The sequence below is a fragment of the Lutra lutra genome, chromosome 1 (genome assembly GCF_902655055.1).
Source record: "Lutra lutra chromosome 1, mLutLut1.2, whole genome shotgun sequence".
NCBI classification, from domain to species: Eukaryota; Metazoa; Chordata; class Mammalia; order Carnivora; family Mustelidae; genus Lutra; species Lutra lutra.
In genome coordinates this window covers 137,457,812-137,481,718 of record NC_062278.1, presented here as the reverse complement: position 1 = coordinate 137,481,718, position 23,907 = coordinate 137,457,812, and the positions used below count along the sequence as shown (strand labels likewise).

General features: G+C 36.9%; 1 protein-coding gene across 6 annotated transcripts in view; it reads left to right on the top strand.

The window, feature by feature from the left end:
* SATB1 (SATB homeobox 1) overlaps positions 1 to 23,907 on the top strand; it is a 99,551-nt gene that overhangs the window by 42,079 nt on the left and 33,565 nt on the right. For all 6 annotated transcript variants that reach the window (XM_047737748.1, XM_047737739.1, XM_047737729.1 and 3 more), the window contains exons 6-8: positions 6,840 to 6,951; positions 9,430 to 9,884; positions 17,929 to 18,141. In XM_047737748.1, coding sequence (XP_047593704.1) covers positions 6,840 to 6,951; positions 9,430 to 9,884; positions 17,929 to 18,141 — 780 coding nt within the window. The remainder of the gene's footprint in view (positions 1 to 6,839; positions 6,952 to 9,429; positions 9,885 to 17,928; positions 18,142 to 23,907) is intronic.

Genomic DNA, 23,907 nt, shown 5'->3' with positions numbered 1-23,907 from the left:
GCATCAACTGAGAAGTTAAAGGTTTCTGTATGTACATTTTACATGTGCGGGCATTTATTTCAGAAAACAATTATTTTAGACTTTATGCCAAAGACATTAGCAGTAATGTGCTTTCATTTAAAACGTGGACATAGCAGATATATATTACAGACAAGGTAGAACCATGAAAATCGCCTTATAGAATTAAACCTGAGCGAGATTATTTCCCTTGCTGTCTCTGGAGTATTCCAATTCAAAACATACATTCCTTCCTACAGAAAAAGATATTCAGATTCCTTAGTTGAAATTAATTAGCATTCAGAAACCAGATAGCATGTTTTTGGGTATTCATGAGATCTCTGTTTGAAAAAAATGTTTTTAACTTGTAGAAATGTGTTGCAACACACAGATGGGAAGAAAAAGAAAAAAAAATCTCTTTAGCAAGCACTGTGTGTAAAAGGAATATTACATTTTGCACGCTCCTGATTGCTCTGTGTAAACAGTTTTTGACATCTGTCTTTATAGTTTTCGAGGAGAGGAAGACTTTGTTAAAAGAATCATTTTTATACAGCAGTCACCATTTCAGTCTTGCTTTACCTGTATTATGAAAGCAGATGGTCTGCATGTCTTTTGAATATTTATAACTATCAAAAACAATCTCTTGCTATTCACCCTTAGGCTTATGAGATGTCAGGACTGTTCTGGTTGAAAAAAATCATCCTGGGTGTTTACAGAAAGAGGATTACATTAAGCTGAAATGACTATACATTTTCCAGTTTAATATTTGTCCATCAGCTGTTTAATCGTATTTAGATAATTGTGTAAATAAGATGTTGTAGCCTTTGCCCTCTCTGCTGATGGAGCCTGAAAGCTTTAAACATGGGTGAGCCACCATTTTGTAGATCTCTTGCTACCTCCTCCCACCTCAGGGAAACCGTCAGCAAGTCTTTGCTAAGTTTTGCTCACGATATCCCAGTCCTGTTTAAAAAATATATATATAGTGCACAGAAAGTCAGTATGGAGAGCAGATGAAATGCTAGGGAGCTGCTGGCTTCCGGGACAGGCTGTTTAGTTTATTAGAGTATATTGTAATATGCAAATATGGTACAGCACTTCAATTACCCTTTAAAGATGACATGGCTTTCTCTTTATTCTCCATGAGCGCGCAGAGCTGGGAGGGTATTTTGGAAAACTTTTGGTATAGTGGGGGTTAACTGTTTTTTGACTGGAAGCTGAGCAATCAGAGATAACAGATTTTGCTGTGGTTGGTTGATTTGGCAGAAAAGCATGAACAGTTTTGGTTTAAATGATTGAATAACCTGATTAGCATTGTTTTGGGGTGGGTTTTTTTTGTTGTTGTTAAAGGCACAACAAAGCAATTTTAAGGGTAATCAGATCACTGCCTCTCCCCAACTGCTGAACTTTTTTTTTCCCCCCCAGAAGGCCTCACCTCTCCCTAAACCTCTTCATTGGCTACGAGGATGACCAAGTAGCAAAATAAAACCGTCTTCCTCCAGTTTCTAAATGTGTTCTAAATATATCCTTACAGCATAGTGATATTCTAGTAGGGGTTTGAAAGAATATATAATATCTTGAAAAAGGATATGACCTCAACCAATTCCTGATGGGTTTTTTTGTGGTTTTGTTTTTTCACATTTGGAGACCTGCAGTATTTGAGAGCAAAGGTTCAGAATGTTCTAACTATATCTAAGTCAGGCTTTAGAAAAATTCCACCCTTACCTTTTCACAATTAGAAAGGTTATAAATAATGTATTTGGCTGAAAAGGAAGCTCAGCCTGTGGCAGATGGTATCATTCTAGAGTACTGGGGTTTCTGTGAAGATGGCATTCTTTCAGATCCGAACTTCAGCAGGCTCTCAGAAAGAACCGAAGCTCTTCATAGGGAGCAGACATGTGCTTTATGGATCTTAGAAAAGCTTACAACTTGGCTCCTAGGATGAGAATATTGTGTCACACTGGGGTTATGAGACCCACAGCCAATTTCCGCCAACTTTCAGATTGCGTTTCCCAACCCTGGAAGCGGTGGGCCTATTCATTGGTTGCTGTACTGTGTAGCATTTGAACCTGGGATATGAGCGGACTCAGTTTGTCAGCCTGATTATTTCCTTCCCTTGACGCTGACATTTTACGTAGACCGGCCACTGAATAGGAAACCTTGGGAGACAAGTTGTGCCTTTTTCAAAGTGCTTTGGGGAGCTTGTATAAATAGACACCAAGAGAGAGAGAGAGAGAACTGGAATAACATAACCACCGAGCACTGCGACTTCCGAGACATCTGTGTGGATGTATTTTGAAAAACCTGGGAAGGGATCTCTTGCAAATTAATGAACAAAGTTTCTTTAAACTATGAGTTCTATCATGACAGCGAAAAGTGATGCATTTTAAAAGATTCATGGGACAAGCTGCCATTGCCTTTCACCTTTAGGGACAAAAAAAAAAAAAAAGGATTTTCTGGTAGCCTGCAGTAATGGCTAATTTCAGTGACCTTTAAACCTTTGATTGATCACCTAATATGTGCCCAGCCTTGTGGTGAGTCCAGGCCTTTCAGGGATAAGCCCCAAGACTCACAGCAGCAAGAAAAGTTCTGGGAAGGTGTTACGTGCTGGATGGACACCAAGGCAAATCAGGAAAGGCTTTGCAGAAGTGGGGATGCCTTAGCTCCGTCCTGAAGGATGAGCTGCTATTAGCCAGAGAGGGGATAGGGCATGGCTTGAAAATCCAAGTCAGAGAAGTGGTGTTTGTCTTCCTGAGACCTGCTACCAGGTTGTAGGCCAGCCTCACAAGATAGTGCCAGATTGGAATATTGAAACAAATGGGGGGAATACTTTTTTCCTTTGGTGTTTTCTCATTGTCCCTTGACCCAACTTATAACTTAATAAATTTAGTTAGTATACTCTCTGTTCTTCATAAGAAAATGTATTTGACTTAAAATGTATCATTTGAAAAGTCTCTCTGATACTCTTCTGTTATTTAAAGCATAGTCTTTCGACTGATCTGAAATGTGATCATATAATAAAAGCCAGTGAGGAGGAGGACAGAGGGTTGTCATAGTAATTAACATCTCCTAAGTCCATACTCGGGTATGTTCCCAGCTCTGTGCTAATTGCATAACATTCACTATTTTATTTATTGTCTGTGTAAGTGTAGATAGCTCTCTCTTCAGGTCATTATTTTTCTAATAACTTGCCTAGTGCTTAGTACATGGTAGGAGTTCAGTAGATATCTACTGAATGAATGAAAAAACAATGCCTTAAATGGAAAGGATTCTCAGAACAACCGTATGAAGTGAGTGCTGCTATGACTCCCATTTAGTAAAGGGGATTATGATAAAATGAGGGTCAGTACCTTGAACAAGGTCACACTGCCAGTGTACTACACATTTTGGACTTAAATGCAGACTTAGCTCTCCTCTTTCATCAAATGAATATTTAGTGTGTGTTTAGTAGATGCCAGACATTTGGGCTGGAAAAGAATATGGAGCCCTAGAGCTGCATAAACTCACAACTTAATGTGATCTGTCTGAACCAGGGTCTTTTTTGATTGACATAAGAATCCCAAGCATCTCTTCCTATAAACATGGATCTTGGTCTGCCTACCTCACTGCCTGTCCCCATCCTCTGGGAAAAATAGTACCTCCCCCCCTTGATTGTGTTATTTGTGTTATCCAAATAATAGGTGTTTCTTTATGATTTTCCAAATTTAAGAACCAGTACTGAATATGATCTTTCATATGCCATGTGCCTCTCAACTTTCTGAAATCTCTCTTTCTTGCCCTTGAAACTCACAAGCTAGGCAGATGCCACACCTGAGTCTCCAATAGGGACTTTACTACTAGGAAAAAAAAAAAGTCCTCATGCAATGGCCACTTGAGTAGGTTAGTTGTACAGTTTACTGCATATTGTTCCAATAAAAATAGAGGTTACCCCATGTTACCTGAATTATGGACTATTTCCCAGTCCCCTGAAAGTACAGAAAGTCAGAGAATTTAAATAGTGGCTTTGGCATGTGTCATAACCGGTGGATTAGCCTTTTGATTTATGTCTTGCTTGGGCTAATATTTACATTAATCAGAGTTTCTTAAGCACACAGCACTTGACAGAGTAGAAAGCATCCAGGAAGTCACTTAAGGACAGAGCCTTCCAAGTTAGGGTTAAACAAGGGTAGGAGGAAGCTTTGATGATCGGGCACATATGGGTATTATTTTCCACATATGGATAATAATGAACCACATAGCACTATTACATATGGGCTCCAAAGTCATAAAAATATTTCAGATGGGTTGATTTTACACATACACATACCACGTATTCTTCCTTTTGTCCCCCTATGTATTTTCCACTGTTGGTCTCCTAAATCACATTAAATTGAAGTGATCTGTTGATGTATCTGTCTCCCTAACAGATGGTAGACGTCTTACAAGCAGGGGCTGTGTCTCAATCTGCCTTTGTATCCCTAGTACCAGTCGGGCACATAGTAGGTGTGCGGCAAAGAGCAAATTTCATATACAGAACTATTGGCAAACTGAAACAGACAATGTCTGTCAGAAACCTCGGCAGAATTTAGGTAATTCCTGTACATTTTTGAAAACTAAGAGCTAAACTACATCTAAAACTTGTCTGTACTATTATATTGACATTTAAGAAACTGCCAGAATGTCTAGGAATAAGAGTAATAATTTTTTAAAAATTGGATCAAAATGGAAGAACATCAACTGTCATCCATTTGCAGAATCACCATTATCCATCAGCAATCTCAGTAGTTTTATTAGTGTCTGACTTTATTGATCCATTGTTACAATAGAGTAAGTGTGATTGAAGCTGACGGATTGTTAACTGGATCAGGTAATCTTCTGGCTCTGGTTTTGGCAACCCTTGCTAAGTATCTTTTTGTACTCTGGACTGAGGGAGGCTCTTAGTAAAATTGCAGGCCACTGGATTAATGGCAGAGAACCACGAGCACATTAAGAATGTCTTTTTAGAGATATAAAATGTGAAAATGACTATAAAATAGAAAGTGTCCAAAAAAAAAAAAAAAATCCCAGTGCCTCGTAGGAAAGATGGCTATGTTTTACGTAAATAATATGACTCTGGCTTATCCTTCACTGGAAATTCTTCAAAGATCCCCAAGAGTTACATATTACAGGAATACATTCATGTTACAAAATTAACACTGATATTGGATGTCAGGAGAATCAAAAATAACCAAAAGAACTTTAAATTAGAAGTAGCTTAAAGAAGATAATGATACAAAAATACTTTTGTCCCCAAACTGGCTTTTCTGGTTGTTCCCTGCCTCCCAAACAAGGCTGCATTCTGTAAACTATTTCACCGTAGACCAACTGAAGTCTGAAATGTGAGTTCTCACGTTTCTATACAGATGCGTGGGGGGCGGGTGGGTGATGCAAGTCTAATTATTCCTAAAATGCAGTTGGAAATTAGTTGAACCGCTATTAGGTAAATGGGCATCAGGATTAAAAATAACAATGAGGGGGCACCTGGGTGGCTCAGTGGGTTAAGCCGCTGCCTTCGGCTCAGGTCATGATCCCGGGTCCTGGGTTCGAGCCCCGCATCGGGCTTTCTGCTCAGCAGGGAGCCTGCTTCCTCCTCTCTCTCTGCCTGCCTCTCTGCTTACTTGTGATTTCTCTCTGTCAAATAAATAAAATCTTTAAAAAAAAAAAATAACAATGAGTTAAGTTACTGAAATTACCATAACCAAAATTTGCTGGGAAGAAAACATTTTTGTTTGTTGAAAAGAAGTTAAAAATTTAAAAAAAAGGACTCCCAAATTATTCTCATTCCTGCCTTTGTTTTTATATGTTAAACTGTTGACTTTGTTTTCAGGGTTTTTGTTAAAAGCGGAGTGAAGACAAATGACAAAATAGGTCATTTTCTTTTCTGTGGTATCTTTGAGAATTAGTAAGCATGAAATGTGTATATTTTTAAATTTTATGGTTAGTTTGAAATGCAGAACTTGGCTTTACTGTACTTGAAGCTAGCGGTAAGATTGTAGAATGTTTCTTTCTCTGAATGAGGATCTCTGTGAATAGTTTCATTTTTTTTTTTCCTTAAATGTGGTCAGTTAACCTTTGAAGAGTGCTAATTGGAGTAGAAAGTACAAATGGTGTTTCCCAAACTTTATGCGCACTCAGATCCCCTGGGGATCTTGCTAAACTGTAGGGCCCAAAATTATGCATTCCTTTTTTTTTTTTTTTTTAAAGACTTTATTTAGCACGGTGGAGTGGGGGCAGAGGGAGAGGGAGAAGCAGCCCTCCTGCTGAGCAGGGACCCTGATGCAGGGCTCCATCCCAGGACCCTGAGATCATGACCTTAGCTGAAGGTAGACACTTATCCAACTAAGGCACCCAGGCGCCCCCAAATTATGCATTTCTACTAGACTTCCAGGTGATGCCAAAATTGGTGGTTTCTGGGCCATACTTTGAATAGCAAGGGTGTGGAGTACAGTCACTTAACTTCAAAGTAGTGTTGATGAATTCAGTCATAAAGTCATCTTCACGTCCTTGGAGTTATTGGGATCAGTGAAGGTTTGTCAGCCTAAGAATAGATGACATTGATAGAAGTTCCATAAATACTAGAGCAAAGTCTGTTGGTTTGATAGCTTTATACTGGTCTCAGTGGACTCTTGCTTTGTACATAAAGAAGCATTTGAGGCACTACTTAATGAATTTTAAGAAGTTGAGGCTTTAGGCCAAAGTGCAAAACAGAAATGTACTGGTAGTCAGTTAATTAAAAAAAAAAATACCATTTATACAATTGGAATCATTTTTGTGTTCCATCTTGTGCCGATATGTATTACAAATGTTTCCCCCCCCTCTTCATGCAGAGTATGATTTCTTCCATTGTGAACAGCACTTACTATGCAAATGTCTCAGCAGCAAAATGTCAAGAATTTGGAAGGTGGTACAAACATTTCAAGAAGACAAAAGATATGATGGGTAAGCAAAAAACTGTTGCAGTGGTGGCTACATACCATTATGTGTCATTTGGGGGTTTATCAAAGTCACATCTAAAGCCAGGTCTTGAGATTGCCCAATTAGAGATCAATTTAGAATGTTTCTTTGAGGGTGGGGAGTGGGTATGAGTATAATGAGATAATTAAATTCAATAAATGTTTGTGTTTAAATCAGCCAAACTGACTTGGTTGTCAGACATGCAGGAAATCGAGGCGGGAGGAGGGAAGCTGTCATTTTTTAACATCTCAGTGAAGACCTAACCAGGCCTTGAATAACTAATATTAGCTGTGATTTCTCTCAGAGATAAATCATGCTTTTATGTGTTTTGTTTCTGTTTGAGAGAAAGTGCCTATTTTTACACCCAATTTTTAAGGAAATTAAATTGTATTTATAGTTTCCACAATTGAGATCAAGTGATTTTTTTTTTTTTTTTGAGATCAAGTGATTTTTATAGGTCTCATCGCCTGCCCCTCTAGATAGGCACTTCAGTGAGCACACTGCTTTACCGTCCATACCAGAGTCCTCATTACACCATTTTTCAACTTTTAATTCTAGAATGGCTGCCCATCTTCACATGTAAACTTCAGGTCACTATGCGTTATGCAGTAAATGCATTAAAAATTAGTGTAACAAAAACGGCAGATAAAAGTTGTGTGTTGTGGGACGCCTGGATGGCTCAGTTGGTTTAGCAGCTGCCTTCAGCTCGGGTCATGATCCTGGTATCCTGGGATTGAGTCCCACATCGGGCTCTTTGCTTGGCAGGGAGCCTGCTTCTCCCTCTGCCTCTGCCTGCCACTCTGTCTGCCTGTGCTCACTCTCGCTCCTCTCTCTCTGACAAATTAAAAAAAAAAAAAAAGTTGTGTGTTGTGCCGGAGCATTGAGGTTATGATGTTTTCTCCCTCTTGAGTTTGCTAGTGTTACAAAACCAAACACTGTGATCAAGGTTAATGTTTTAATTTCTATTAATGTTTTCTTTCAGGTACTTGTACCTTCCCAATAACATAGGAATGGGATGTTAATATGCATAGCATTGTGCCCTGTTTTAAATCTGTTTCTCTTTCCTTCCATTGCATCCATTTAATAACAACAACAACAATAATGACTTCTCCTAAAGATTTTAAGAAACAAGAGAACCTGAATTTTGAGCATGTTTTAGCTTTTAATATTTGAAGCAAAGCCATCCATCTACCAAAACAGATTCTTTGCCTTTTATAGCTTAGAGCTGTAATGAAGACAATGCATCATTTTTGGAATAATTGCTTGAATTACTATTCCCTGTGAATGGCCCACTTGGGCTGATATCACTGGTAGAAATGTAAGGTTTCTTTCCCAATTCTTAGTTATATTTTGCATATATCAGTGATTATAGCAATGTGATAAGTTCCTCTAAATATAAAGCCTGAATATTTAATAAAAAGAGAAATGGTGATTAAAATCAAGCCAGAGTATACATGAGAAACATGGTGTGCTATTTGGAGAAGACTCACCTGTTTACATACACCAACCATGCTCGGCCTTTCCATTTAAGAGCATCAAACCTCTTCCTTACGGCAGCAAAGCACTTGACATACTTACAGCTGACTCTCAGCCAATCCACATTAGGGACCTAGCCAAGGGAGAAGCATTCATCCTGGTAGGTGGTAATAAATTGCAAAATCATGACAGTATCACCATTGTACCAGGATGACTCCCCGCCCCTTCCTTGAAAGATTGTCTTTAGCATCTGGTGATAGCCATAGCTTCTGCAAGAGACATTTGGATCTTAGCAAAACTGGGTATACTGGCTTGCAATACAGTAAATCATTTGCTTCATTCTCTTGCAGATATACCTGCCACCCATGATAGTTAGAATTAAATGAAGCAAGCCATATAAGATACTCAACCCAGTGTTCAATATGTACTCAGTTATTATTACTTATCATTATGATCACTTTATTTATTATATTGATTACTTTATATATTCATGGCTAGGTAAAAATTGAACATAGATAATATTTATGTCCTTTTTTCCCCTTTCAAACCTTTTGCCTTGAGTAATAACAGTTAATATATATCATGGAAAAATACACGTATATTTCTTTTTGCTTTAATGTATATATTTTCTTAGCTCTAGTTCTTATTAAACAATCAGTGTTCTTCTAGAAGCTATCTTAATTTAAAATAACCATTGCTTATAAGCCTTCTTGGAGAATTAGAATTTAAAAATATTAATTTTATGCCTTAAGCCTAACTGCATTATATAACTAGACATGAAGTACCTGACAGTCCCCTTTTCAGAGTTTGTAGAATTGTGCGGAAGAGGGAAGTAAAAACATAGCCGTTGAGTTCCATCTTGAAATTTTCTTAGTTTAATTGGATCTTTAATGTGCCCTGTGCCTACTGTCTCTGTTTAGGAAATGGTCAGAATCCTTATCAGCGTACCCATCACTGTTAACATGACTTTCCTTTTGTCTGCTTTAGTTGAAATGGATAGTCTCTCTGAACTGTCCCAGCAAGGTGCCAATCACGTCAACTTTGGCCAGCAGCCGGTCCCAGGGAACACAGCTGAGCAGCCTCCGTCCCCCGCACAGCTCTCCCATGGCAGCCAGCCCTCTGTCCGGACCCCTCTACCGAACCTGCACCCTGGGCTCGTGTCAACGCCCATCAGTCCTCAATTGGTCAACCAGCAGCTGGTGATGGCTCAGCTGCTGAACCAGCAGTATGCAGTGAATAGACTTTTAGCCCAGCAGTCCTTAAACCAACAATACTTGAACCACCCTCCCCCTGTCAGTAGATCTATGAATAAGCCTTTGGAGCAACAGGTTTCAACCAACACAGAGGTGTCTTCCGAAATCTACCAGTGGGTACGTGATGAACTGAAACGAGCAGGAATCTCCCAGGCAGTATTTGCACGTGTGGCTTTTAACAGAACTCAGGTCAGTTTTGTTTTGTTAGTATGGTTCTCTCTTTCCTTTTTCTCCCTTCTCTCTTTAGTCCTTGACTAATGCTGATTCTTTTACTTTGTGTTAACATTTAATCCTTCTTGTCGTGTGGTCACACTGTCTTGTTCTTGGTGGCGCCTAAGTTTCATCACTCCTTTCCCTCTCATAAACCTCCTTTACCAAGAAAGATACAGACCAACGACTCAAGGGCCTTGAGAGGATAAATTCATTGTCAAATATATTTCAAATGGTCATTACCTATGCTTTTACATAGTGAAATCATAGGCTGGTAGTAGAAGCAGATTGAGAAGCATTTCATGACTTGGTCAGGGCCATTGGTAGGACTCTGAGCTTCTAGCCCACTATCTTTCCTGTTACCCCCATATCTGACATAAATATGTTAACATCCCTTGTTTATGTTCCTCTACAACTTTTGAGGGCGGAAACCCCAAAAAACATTGTGGTACTCTATAAATAGCAATTTCTACCCTTTAATTTGAACAGCCCTTGAGGAGGGGGTTATACAGATATGTATACATAAGGCCTATTAACCTGAAATGTTTCTTAGCTTTGTCTCCTCCCCTCTTTACATTATTATTAATGTTCCTCCAGACTTCATTCTTTAGACCAGAAACCACCAGATATTTTCTGTAATTGCCCAGATAGCAAACATTTTAGGCTTTGAGGGCCATAAGAGCTGTGTCACAGTGTCTGGTGTTAGGCAGCCATGGACAATAGGTGAATGGATGTGAGTATCCTAGTAGTGTTTCAGGAAAACTATTTACAAAAAACAGGCCCAGGGGTAGCTTTGGCCTGCAGGCCTTAGTTTGCAGACTTCTCCCTGAGATCTACATACTCCATGTTCACACCTTTATCCTCCTGGGCAAATACCTGTGAAGATATTATCAGCAGGGAAGATGTTTAGAGGGACCTGGAGAAAGAGTGGTAGTAAGATATGGGAAGGCCTTAAGATGAAAAGTCTGAAACAAATCCATTCTATTAAATTGTGAATGAGAGGATTTTTTTTAAATTTCTTTTTTTGGAAATTAGTGTGGTTCGTATGGTTTTTATTTTTGGCCCAGGCACACTAAAAAAACCAAGAGAACATGTAACTTTGATTAGAAATGAGGACGTTATGTCCTTTCAACTTTCTTGTTTTACCACTGTTCTTTCGTCAATTTGTTTTTTGGCCTGACTCATACTTTCCTTTCATATTTAAGTTATTTTGTTTATTACATGATTATAACAATGAGATTCTGGTACAAAAATAATCTAGTATTAATTCCTTATTGGCAGAGTTTCCATATCTAGGAGAATCCCAGCAGTGACTTATTTTTGGCTTGCTTTAACTGGATTGAAGTTAGGAGGCCGGACAAAGCCTTTAACTAAATCAGTGTTTGTTTTCACTTTCTTTATCTGTATTTTTTGTGCATCATTTGTCTTTTTTAAAGGGGAGTTGCAGAAGGTTATGTCTCAGGTTAAAATTGTATGATTTTACTTACTTCTCTATTTTTACAACTTAAAAAAATGTGTTCATTATTAGCCAGTAAATTTCGTGATACCATATTCAGTGGGAAGTAATTATTTAAAAAATTAAATGAATGAATGAATGAATCAAGAGTGAACTTCTAGATAATCCTGTTTCTAGCAGCATTCTTTATTTTTGGAAATAGCAGTGACTTCTAGTATTTCTCAGTACTGGGAAAAAATAGGTCTCTACATAAAAGATCAGTAAAATACTTGTCAATTTAATTGAAAACCCACAAAGCCAACAGTGACATGAACACAAATGAAATATAGATTTACTGATAAGTGTTTCAAAAATTGAGCAATGTGTTATTTCTTAAAGCACTAAGGAATGTATTTTATATGGTGAAGAATGACTAGAGAAGTTAGCTGAGGGATGTGTGAAGTTACCATCCGTCGGTACCGTTTTTCTTCTCTTGGGTTGTGATGTCACACCATTACTCTGAAGAGCTGACCACTTGTTCTGCATCTGGTTCTCACAGTGACTGATTCCATGGATATCTCTAGGATTTGTTGCTGGGAAGAAGGCAGAATTAGAATTTGCTCTCTTTTTATGTCATATTAATCTCTTTGAAAAGATAGTTATCTCTGTGGTTAACATCAAAAACAGTGACTTAAATTTTTGTGTGGTAGGGGAGTGAAACAGTGACAGCTTTGGTATCGAGCTCTCTTTATTTAAAATAGTTAATTTAGAAGAAAGTTACTACCATAAAAATTATTTGGAGCCCAGGGTGATAGAGGGATTTGGTTTTAGACCTTTATATTAGTAATTGGTATCCTCAGTTGAAGTGGATATTGGCCATATTTGAAGCTGCTTGACTTAAATTAGCATAATTATCTATGTATATTTAAGTGTTCACTTTTTGGGAACGAGCTTTTGAACACGCAAGCATACATGTGTTTTTGGTGGTCATACTTAAAAACCACACGCACGCGCACACACACAGCTGCATTTATTTTAATGATTATACATTCATATGAATGCATGTAGTGTGTTTATTTCAAAGTGTATGCATTTCAATAAAAGCAGGTGCAGAGTGAGAGTGTATGGTGTAAGTGTGGAGTACGAAAATACACATGCTAATGCATATGTATAGACAAGGAGCTCTGCAGTTAAATCGCACATCACACATTTGTGTGCACTTATTACAATGTGCAATTCCAAATCCAAGTTTTAAAAAATAATGTAAAATATGTACATGCAAATCTAAAGTTATGATCAGATAAAGAAACTGGTACCCTATAAACAGTATGTTAAAACATTAATATAATAGATAATACTATCATGAATTGAGACCATTTTAGACATTGACAGCTCTGTGCAACTTTAAAATCCTGGATTTCATGTTTTAAGTCTTAACGGAAGAACTTTCTCATCATCCTAATTGGGTCTCCTAATAAAACCCCTCTCTTAAGACTTTCACACTTGACTATTAAAAAAGAAAAAAAAAAAGTTTACCTTTTCTGAAAATTTATGGTGAAATTTATATAATTACTTGTTTTAAGGACTTTTTCCCCTTCTGAATTGATGGGCATATGTTCTTTAATTGCTACTGAAGATACCAGCTTTTAGCATATGTCATTCATTCAGTTATGCCTACTTGAGGTCTTTTTAATGGAAACCTATGGCTAAAAATAATTGCCAAAGCTTCTAGATATATACTTTTCAGTTCACTTCTCTGTATTATTTCGATTTAAGGATTGTGATAGAAGCAAATATATTCGGGCGCCTGGGTGGCTCAGTGGGTTAAGCCGCTGCCTTCGGCTCAGGTCATGATCTCAGGGTCCTGGGATCAAGTCCCGCATCGGGCTCTCTGCTCAGCAAGAAGCCTGCTTCCCTCTCTCTCTCTCTGCCTGCCTCTCCGTCTACTTGTGATCTCTCTCTGTCAAATAAATAAATAAAATCTTTAAAAAAAAAAAAAAAGAAGCAAATATATTCGTTAGTGCCTTTTTTTTTTTTTAAATAAAACCCAGAGTTTAACTCTGATCCCATTCTGTGGCTTTTTTCCCTTTTTTCTCCCCCCGCCCCTTGTCTTTGGCACACTTTATTTTCCAGTAAAATAAAGAATGAAGATGGATTATTCAAAACTGATAACAGTAATGGACCATCATGTAATGTTTTATTGAATTTGAGTTCTGTAAATTATGTGGTGGAGAGAAATTTGCCTGCTTAAGTATAACAGAAATTGCTACTGTGTTCCTATAATTCTTCACAGTGTAATTTAAGGAAAGTCCACTATCCATATCACTATTGAATAAAAGGTAAAAAGGTGCTATTACCCCAACGTGACAGCTCTCGTTTAGCCTCCCAAGCGACAGAGATAAATGTGTCTGCTTATAACTTACTTGGCAGGAGTCCAAGGTAGTAGGTGGAGTTGAAAATAGTCTTTCACCTGGACATATGATTAAAAATTCACAAAACAACAGAGGCAGGTAGTCTTGAAGAATATTCTACGTATTTTCTTTTTAGAGAGGGAGGTTTCATGAAATCATATTTTCCTTCTGAGTGCTTTGAAGTTCCATGAAGCTGATAAAATCTATTTGAATCAGTGATTATGTTCAAAGAGGAGACAAACGGGAGGCCAGACAGGCCTTTTGTTCTGATTGGCAGTCTCTTTCGCTTATCTGCTATTTTAAAGAATTCATAATTAGCTTTTGGAAGTACTGATAATATTTATTGAAGGTTTTTTTCTTTCTTTTATAATTACTAATGAATTTTACTTGTAATAACTTGTAAACTCTTTTTGGAATGTAAAAAAGGTTTAGGAATTCATCAGTAAGTTCACTCTTTAAGTGAAAAAAAAATTAGAATACTCACTTAACCCCTATGTGATGACAATGCAGAATAATTCTGTTTTTATGTAAAAAGCACATAGTGCATTATTTGAAGATGTAAAGTCCAAATGAAAAGCAGAGTCTCATTTCCAATAAAATTAATATTCATGAGTTGTTGGTAACTTACTACATAACACAAATTCTCAAGTTCTTTTCAGAAACAAGAGTGACTGATGATTTTGTTTGACTTTGTTCGGTAAATTCACTGAGGACCTATGGTGCACAGTACTGATGATAATGTTTCAGTCCTGGTGTTTTAGTGTGTTCTCTGAGATAGCAAGTAACGTACATCATGACCTTGACATATGACTTTAGCACGAAGAAAAGATTTTGGTAATAGATACCTCTTAACTCTTCACAGGGGATTACTACAAATGACCTTGACCTAAGTCTGAAGTATATTTTTGACTATGGGAAATAAGAAAGAGGGACAATGTACATCTTGATGCATAAATGTACCTACTCAAATAACAACAACTCATGAACAGGATGAGAACATGCATTCTGGGGGAGGGGGATAATTAACACATTCTAATCAAAACATTTTCTAACAATATTTTCAAGCATTTCCACCAGGGGGCACTCCCCTCATTGAAAGCCTGGGCCAAAAAAAAAAAAAAAAAAATCCGAAGGTTTCTAAAACACCTGACACTGTCTACACTGGCTGCTTTTGAGTGTTCCAGGATTTGAAATATCTCTTTAGACCTTAACATACTGCAGGCAGAAAAACTGTCCTTGCTGCAGTAGAATAATTAAGTGGAAATAAACGCTTTGCCCCTAAAATACTTTAAATGCTCTACTGGGAAGTCATACCAACATCAAAATATGGGTAGAGGAAATTTTAAATTTTCTCCCAAGTGACCTACTATCTTCTAATTTAAGCATGCAGGAATGACTAAGTTTCATATTAACACGACTTGATAGAGAATATTTTATGTATTTTTCATGTGTTTGCTTTTCTCACTATAGTTCTCTGCTGTCTCAGAAAACATTTTTAATAGAGATGATAGAGTATTTTGTTATTTGAGATTTATAAATGTCTAATTTCAAATTTCCCAAATACAGTAACATGCTGAGTATTTATAGGATCTCTTTTGACCTAATCTGTTTGTTTTTTTTAAAATTTCTGAACAGCCAAGGTAGATAAATGTCTTACAAAGTGCCATATAACTTTTCATTGAAGCCTTACTTTGATTAAATTAAGAATTTCCATTAGATAGTAGCATATCTTCGTTCTTAAGTTTCTATTAGTCATTTACAATTTTTTCCTTTTGTGGTCTGAATACACATAATTAATCCACGTAGTAAATATTTATCAAACACTTATGTGGTAGGCATTGTGCTGGGATGACAGAAATGAGTATTAGGTTATTCTACTCAAGGAATTGATAACATTGTTTTTAACTATATTGTACATTTTGTCTGTTGATTTCTTTGTAGCTCATATATATTGCTTTGCCAAGCACATCTTCTAATATATGACATTTGGTGGGGAAAAGTAGAGAGCAAGGACTATTTTTTTACACCTCTTTTCAGGCGTTTTTTTGAGACCTGTATTTTTCAGTTTCAATGTGACACATCAGAAACACAGTCAATCTAATTAGTTGGCCTTGTGCAAATTAAATAGCTGGATGATTGACTGCCTGTTTGACTGAATTTTAGTTAAATTGACTGGATGTTTTATTCTTGTATAAACACAGTTGCAGCATTACTTGTCAGTCTTATGAATGAAAGAACATGCACCCTTCATTCTTCAGTCACATTTTTTTTTTTTAAAGGAGGTCCTACCTTTTTTTTTTTTTTAAGATTTTATTTATTTATTTGACAGATAGAGACCACAAGTAGGCAGAGAGGCAGGCAGAGAGAGAGGAAGGGAAGCAGGCTCCCTGCTGAGCAGAGAGCCCCATGTGGGGCTCGATCCCAGAACCCTGGGATCATGACCTGAGCCGAAGGCAGAGGCTTTAGCCCCCTGAGCCACCCAGGTGCCCCTTCAGTCACATTTTTTAATGGGGAAACTGAAAGTTCAGATCCACTCTCCAGGTTTCAGATGCAGGACCAAGTGAGAGACTAACATTTACTTGTAAGCCCCCTCGGCCTATTGGAGGTTCTTTTGAGTCATTTTTAAAGTAGACAGTGCTTTTATATTGTCTGTGACTAGGTGTTATATGTAGGCAATATAGTACCTTATCCCTGAGGAATTAGGAACAAAACTAGGTTTGCACTTCCAGGGAATCATGAAAAATTCCAAATGTTGTTATCATCTAAGTCTCAATCATTTTGATACGACACTTTGCTTCCCCTTCCCCAAATGTTCCCTTTCACCATTTCTGCAGGGTTATTGGTAAGTGAAATTTACAAATGATGTGGAGATCTTGACAGCATTTTATTTGGAGCTATCTTGTGATAAACTGATATTCTGGCTAAATGTAGAAAGCAAATATGACTTGGTATTCCAGGCGTTATTTCATGCACAAAATGAAAGAGGTAAAGGATGCTCAGCTCCTATCAAATGGGCAGAAAATTTTTGTAATCCTTTATTTCATGTAATTCCTTAAATAAAAATGAGGAAACCCATTTATTTTTGAAAGACTTCTTCCAAAAATTAAAAAAGAAAAAAAATAGTTGACAATTAATGCTCTAGTATTTGGGGAGAGAGAAACACCTTAAAGGAGCTTACTAGTGGTTTGTAAATTTCTTTTATAACTAATAAAGACTTCTATTCCTTAAAAAAATTGGCAACCGGAGAATTTGATAGTATTCTTTTTTTTTTTTTTAAAGATTTTATTTACTTGACAGGGATCACAAGTAGACAAAGAGGAAGGCAGAGAGAGAGGAAGGGAAGCAGGATCCTCGCTGAGCAGAGAGCCTGATGCGGGGCTCGATCCTAGGATCCTGAGATCATGACCTGAGCCGAAGACAGAGGCTTTAACCCACTGAGCCACCCAGGCGCCCCACTTTTCCTGGGCATGCCATTATGGATTTTTGCACTGTAAAAATGGGGTTATGTATTTCAAATTTAATCAATGATTTCTGAAGTTCAAAATTTCAACCTGTTACCCAGAGGTATAGTTATAGCATGATATTATTCATGGTAGTCTGTACAGTTTCCTTAAACGTTGAATAGAAGGAATCACTTGTCATTAATTTGAAAATTAAAGGATAACTTAAAATATTGCCTATGAAAACATAGCATGCTTTAGAAATATTCTTTTTTCTAATATGTTACAACTCATTTTCTGGTATTTTCTTCGAAAGTTCTCCTTCCCTAGAAGTGGCTTTGTATCTTTACATATTGGGCTCTCTGCATTCCACTGCCTTTGTCTGGGCAGCTTGAGAACTATACAGTTCAATGCTGTTGTATTATGAGCATTTCATTTATTCTTAACTTCCCTGGATCGTCTCTCTGTGAAAGATTTCATGGCAAGTTAAGCTACTCAAAGGAAGGAGACCAATTAGGCAGTTTCAGTTTGTGTTATATGTAAAGCAGATGCTTAATAAAATTAAGAATACAATTGAGGCTCTCCTCTCTACCACTTCAGTTGTAACTAACATATTTCTATGCAGAATTAATGCTTTTGACTGTTCATTTTCTAAACAGAGCGGAGGAGAGGGAAGGATCACTGCTGGCTGGGCAGAGCTCAGGAGCTAGCTCACCCTGTACCTTCATTCCCTGCAGGGCTTGCTTTCAGAAATCCTCCGAAAGGAAGAGGACCCCAAGACTGCATCCCAGTCTTTGCTGGTAAACCTTCGGGCTATGCAGAATTTCTTGCAGTTACCAGAAGCTGAAAGAGATCGGATTTACCAGGATGAAAGGGAAAGGAGCTTGAATGCTGCCTCGGCTATGGGTCCTGCCCCCCTGATAAGCACACCGCCCAGCCGCCCTCCCCAGGTGAAGTCTCCTGTCCTCTTTGGCCTTCTTCTTCCTCTTCTTCTTCTTCTTCTTCTTCTTTCTTAATGTTTGAGGAAGGATCTCAGCAAGAAATTGGAAAAAGAGATGAATAGATACCACTTTTTCTAAAAATAATAATTCATAGAGTGACTTGAGGAGAATTTGGTCCCAAATCAGTGATTCTGATATAAAAACAGTAAGCTACTAATTAGAGGAAAGAAAATTGCTTTGTGTTGCTTCCTTTTAGGGGTTCTTTGGGGGTGCAAGTAGTCTTTAAATGGGATGTTTGTCTCTACTACTATTATTAAGTGAAGAAATATTTTAAACTCAATAGGAAGAAAAGTAATAAAGTCAGTTTTATCCCTATGAGTTTGGGAACTGCCGTCTGAATAGTAAACAAATAAAAATAAATAAATAATTCCATTTGTATTTATGCTTTCCAATACGAAGTGCAGCTGGTACCAATTACACATCATCTCGTTTGTAATCTTTCATAATTAAGTTTAATACAATCCTTGAAGGCAGCTTTAAATGGGGCTGATAAGGAATTCCACCCGTATTCCCAGAAATGGGCACATTTTCTATTTCCCAAATTTTCGTACTTTTTAGAAAGGACAGAACTCATCATGCAGGTAACTTTGTGTATGTGTATCTATATTTTTATTTTTTAAATCAAATTTTAAAGATAGCCTGTAATTGTTATGAGGATTCAACAAGTTGATTTGCAGTATAAGCTACTACACAAAAGTGGTTTAGACTTCAAATCAATAGGCAAATATATTTCTTACACATTTAATTTATTGCATGTACAGCCCTTAAAAATAAGGTCAGCTAAAACGTGATAAAAATTGAATATGGAACACAAATTCAAAGTATTCTTGTAATATAATGTTATCCTGAGATCATAACTTGATGTTAATTTCTTTTCATCAGCAGTTAAAAGAAAACAAAACAAAATGCTTTTCCGTGTATGGAAATATAGAAAAAACACACAGCGCTAAAAATGAAACTGCTACAGATAACTTCATCAATAAGGAATAGACATAATATTCGGTCACTTGTTGAGGTTCTTAAAGCTCTATGTTGTAATGTTATGAAATGAATCTTTTGTAGAAACGTCCGAAGTCCGTTTTCTCCATTTTATGTAATGAAAATCAATTTGGTCTTAATGTCTAGGGCATAGACTGCAAGAAAGTCATTGCTGTAATTGTGGATAAGAAAGTCATACGTCTCTAGCACAGAATAATGGTATCTATCTGCATGTATACATATCCACTGGTCTACACACACAATGATTGAATTTGATCTGTAAAGCCTTCCATAAAGTATTTCTTAAGAAAAAGAATGAGAATATACATATATATGACTTTTTATATATATATGAATTTATATCTATGTATGACTATATATGTATGTATATGACTTTTTAAGAGTGATTAAACAAAAAATACTGTACTTTGGACTTGGTTTAACACTTAGTATGTGGTGTTTAGAGTTAATACACCGTCATTAGTTAACTTTGCTTCTACAGAAGGCCTCTGGGCAAAGAGTTACTTTACTTATCACTTAATCTGCTATACTAACAAAAGAATTGCTTACTTAAGATCAGTATGAACTTCAGCATTGAGCTGTTCCTTCTTTTTTTTTTCTAATCTATCTAAATATTTGACTTAGTAGTTCCTTAACACAGTTTTTGTTTTCTAATTTTTTATATGATCATGGTGCTTTTGTTTTTCCAGATGTCCTTATTCATCAAGTTTTTTCTTTAGCCATGTTTCCAGTAATTTTTAAATGGTATTTCTTTTCACATACTATTAAGATACTCTTGGGCAGCTCTCTTACATATGTGTCTAAAGACTGCTGATAAGTTGGGGTAGAAAATATAATTTATTTTGGCCTGCATTATTGATTAACTGGTTGAGCCACTCTTTGCTATATTTGTTCTCAAGAGGGCTTGAGAAGCAAGCCCTTAGCTGGAATATCTAGCCAATGATGAACATGTAAGGTATGGAGATACCACAGATTCTTAGTGAAACTCTTTCAAAGGAGAAAAGTTTCTGAAATGCGGTATTACTGGCCATCTAACCAAATTCCAAAACGATTATCTGATGTGTGTATAATTTTATTTCACTGCTATAATACGCATCTTCAAGTATCTTAATTTGCCTTACTGAGTAGAATCCCTTTGCGTTACTTAATATTATTGTAATAGAGCTCACAACCAGTTTGTTCACCTTTTACCCTCCAACAGTGACTTTATGAATGACATTTTAAGAAATCTTTAATGCATTAAAAGTATTATCGATGTAAAATGAGTACTTAAGATGGGAACAAATGTTTCTCTGGCAGCCAAATTAGTAATGTTTTGCAACTGTTGAAATTGAATGCTTTTAAAGAGGAACCAATACACTATACTTAAGGTTTTAATATGCATATGACACATGATCAAAATGGAAGGGGGAAAAAGGACAAAACCACAAATACAGAAACAGATGGCAGAATTTTGTCTTTTTTAATTTTATATTTTGACAAAGAGGAGTTCATTATTGCATGTCATTTCCCCTTAAATGAAGAGATCTGAAACATATTTTGAGACAAATCTTTAACTTGTTGGACGTGAACTCTGATTTCTTTATAAAGGACAGCTTTTTATTATTATTTATTTATTTATTTATTTTTAAGTAGACTCCACACCCCAACATGGGGCTTGAACTCACGACCCTGAGATCAAGACCTGAGCTGAGATCAAGAGTCGGATGCTTAACCTACTGAGCCACCCATTTGCCCTTAAAGAAAACTGTTTTTTAAAGGCAGAGGTCCCTTTTGGCTCACAGGAGATCCAGACCACTTTGAGGACCAAGAGAGCTGGATTCTCTTCCAACTCCTACCCTGTAGAGTTGAGGTTATACCAAAGATGACTGAGGTGTCCTCCCTAGGTCATACCAGACCGAAGACCTACACTGTTGAGGAACTTGGATTCTAAATGATCTTTAAGAAGAAACTTCCCTTTTAGTAAGGCTGTATATTTTATTCCAAGGAATCTTTCCCCTGGGAAGATCTAGACTAAACATCAGAAGTCACTATAGCCCTTGCCTAGGAGTGATACCTCTGGTGCAAACCTGTCCCATGTGCTTCAAGAGGGGCAGCCATGCCATGGGTTTTGTCCTCTGTCTACAGCAGTAGGCTCCAGGTCTGACATATTTGCTGAAAGCCTATTTTCTTTTCTTTTTTTTTTTTTTTTTAAAGATTTTATTTATTTATTTGACAGAGAGAGATCACAAGTAGACGGAGAGGCAGGCAGAGAAAGAGAGGGAAGCAGGCTTCTTGCTGAGCAGAGAGCCCGATGTGGGACTCTATCCCAGGACCCTGAGATCATGACCTGAGCCAAAGGCAGCGGCTTAACCCACTGAGCCACCCAGGCGCCCTGAAAGCCTATTTTCATAATGTACATGTTCTAATTCAGGAAATAAGAATATCTTATACTTGATAATGGTTTGCAGTTCTCTGACAACTTCATGCCCATGAATTCGTTGAATCCTCATACCAACCTTATGGTTGGAGAAAGAGAAGAAAACCAAGTTTAAGGTTGAGTTTGTTTTCACATCTGCCTATTAATATTAAGTCTCTTGCTTTCTCCTACCTCAAGCCATCTCCTTGAAACACAAGCACTTTAGAAAGGGGAAAATGAAACTTGGGGACTTCTTCTGTTTTTCACAGAGGGTGGGAAGTTTTATTTTTAGATTAGGAAGAGGAACACACATGAGAACCTTCTTCTGATAGAATACGTTAAATGGTTGACAAATGATCCACTCGAAGATTTCAGACAGTTGGGCATTTCTGAAATGGTGGAGAAAACAGCCCTTTCCAAACTTTGCTTCATATGAAAATGTTGGGGGAACCCAAGCCCTCCAAAACTCCCTGATCCTAAAGGCTTCTTTTCTTACTATGCTTAGCAAATTTTACAAATGAGTTTATAGGAGGAGTTTGATTAATAATAATTAGTGGTTACTTTCTGGAACTTGTTTTTTCCACAGATCAGTTTTAAGTTGATGATTTCTATTTAGTTGCATTCTTACTCTGATTTTATTTGTGTGTTTTAATATGTGCGACTTTTGGAGTTAGGTTAGCACTTTCCGTTTCCATAAGGACTATTTGAAAGCCTATAATTATCAAGTTATAAATTCTACATGAATTACATAATGCTTTTTTTCTTTATATTTTTGTATCTCTTTATGTAATTCTTTAGTTTCTTCAAAAGGAAGATGGGTTATTTTATAACAGTCCTTTAGAAAATGTAATAAGTTCATATAAGCAATGTATAATTCATCTTGTAGCTGCGCACCCTTCTACCTCTTTCCAACAAAGTCTTCTACAATGTAATGAAACAGGTTCAGTTATGGGCAGGAACTTAACACTTGATAAAAGTTTTGTTTTGAATCACTTGGCCAGCATGATTTTAAGATCTTACGTGCTCATGAAATGCTTCCCATCATCAGTCATCTTTTAAAATACTAGAGGACTTTTTAAGGTCCATATTTGGAAAATAATTAATATTGTTCCTAAAAAGAACAGAAAGAAAAGTATAAAAAGATAGAACCATGATATTCAAACAGTTTTAATGTACAAAAATTTGAAAATGGGAACCATTTTCTTTCACCAGTAAGAATACCTTTAAGTAGCACATTTCTTATATCACATTACCAAGAAAACATTTATAGTTTGCATACCTTGCCAAATAAATTCAGGTTGGATTTCTAAAACGAGTGACAAAGCCACTTGCTAAAAATTAGATATTAACGAGCCAGATTTAGCAAAGGGCCACCAAAAAGCAGATCCAGCATGTCTTTAAAAAGTTAGAATTTTTCCAAATAAAGAAATTCTGTGTAACATCATAACTTCAGTAAAGAGCATTAGTTTCTAAGATAAGCATTAGCATTAGACAGACTTCAATTTAGATCTCACATTGCCTTATGAATAAATTCTTTGTTTTTGGAGAGTTTTCTCAAATTTTAAAATGGGGCAGTAATAGTACTTACTCAAGCTTTCATGCAGGTTAGAGCTAACGTTTCTGAACATGATGCCCAGCACATGATAAAAAGGTAATAAATGCCAGCCTTTGTTGTTATCATAATTATTATTAAAACTACATCACACTTTAATTGCGTGTGTGTATGCACACGTGAGCTGTGGACTTGTAAGCAGTTCCTCCTCCATCAAGGAATAGTATGCTCACCAGCCAGGACCACAGTAGAGCTCGTTTGTGTAGTACATATGTAGTATGTAGCATGGATATAGTATTTAGAGTTCATTTTTTAGTATGATTTGATGCATTCAGCAATCCAGAAAGAAACAGAATAAGATTCTCAGGGAAAATCTGTGTTCTACCGTACAATTTTAGAGATATATAAAGCCAGTCGACCCTAGTGCTTGCACCCTCTCCTCACGTGGGAGGGTAAAGGGTAAATAGTAGAAGCTCCAATTCCTAACTACTTCCCTGGCGCCACTGTAATGATGGAGTAGTACGCCCTACCTTGATAAAAGCTATGCAGAAAGCAACTGCATTTATTTTACCTCCTGTGCTATTTGCGGAGAAGAGCTGAAGAGTAGTTTGTTTTGCCTGGAATGAACTACTTTATGAATTTTAATGTGTGATATAATATTAAAAGCTAAACCAGGATTAAAGAAGATTTTTTTTGTACTAAGCTAAAATAGTACTTAGTAGAGTGAGGTATAAAAGATTTTTGTTTCCATTTTTACCTGGGGAAA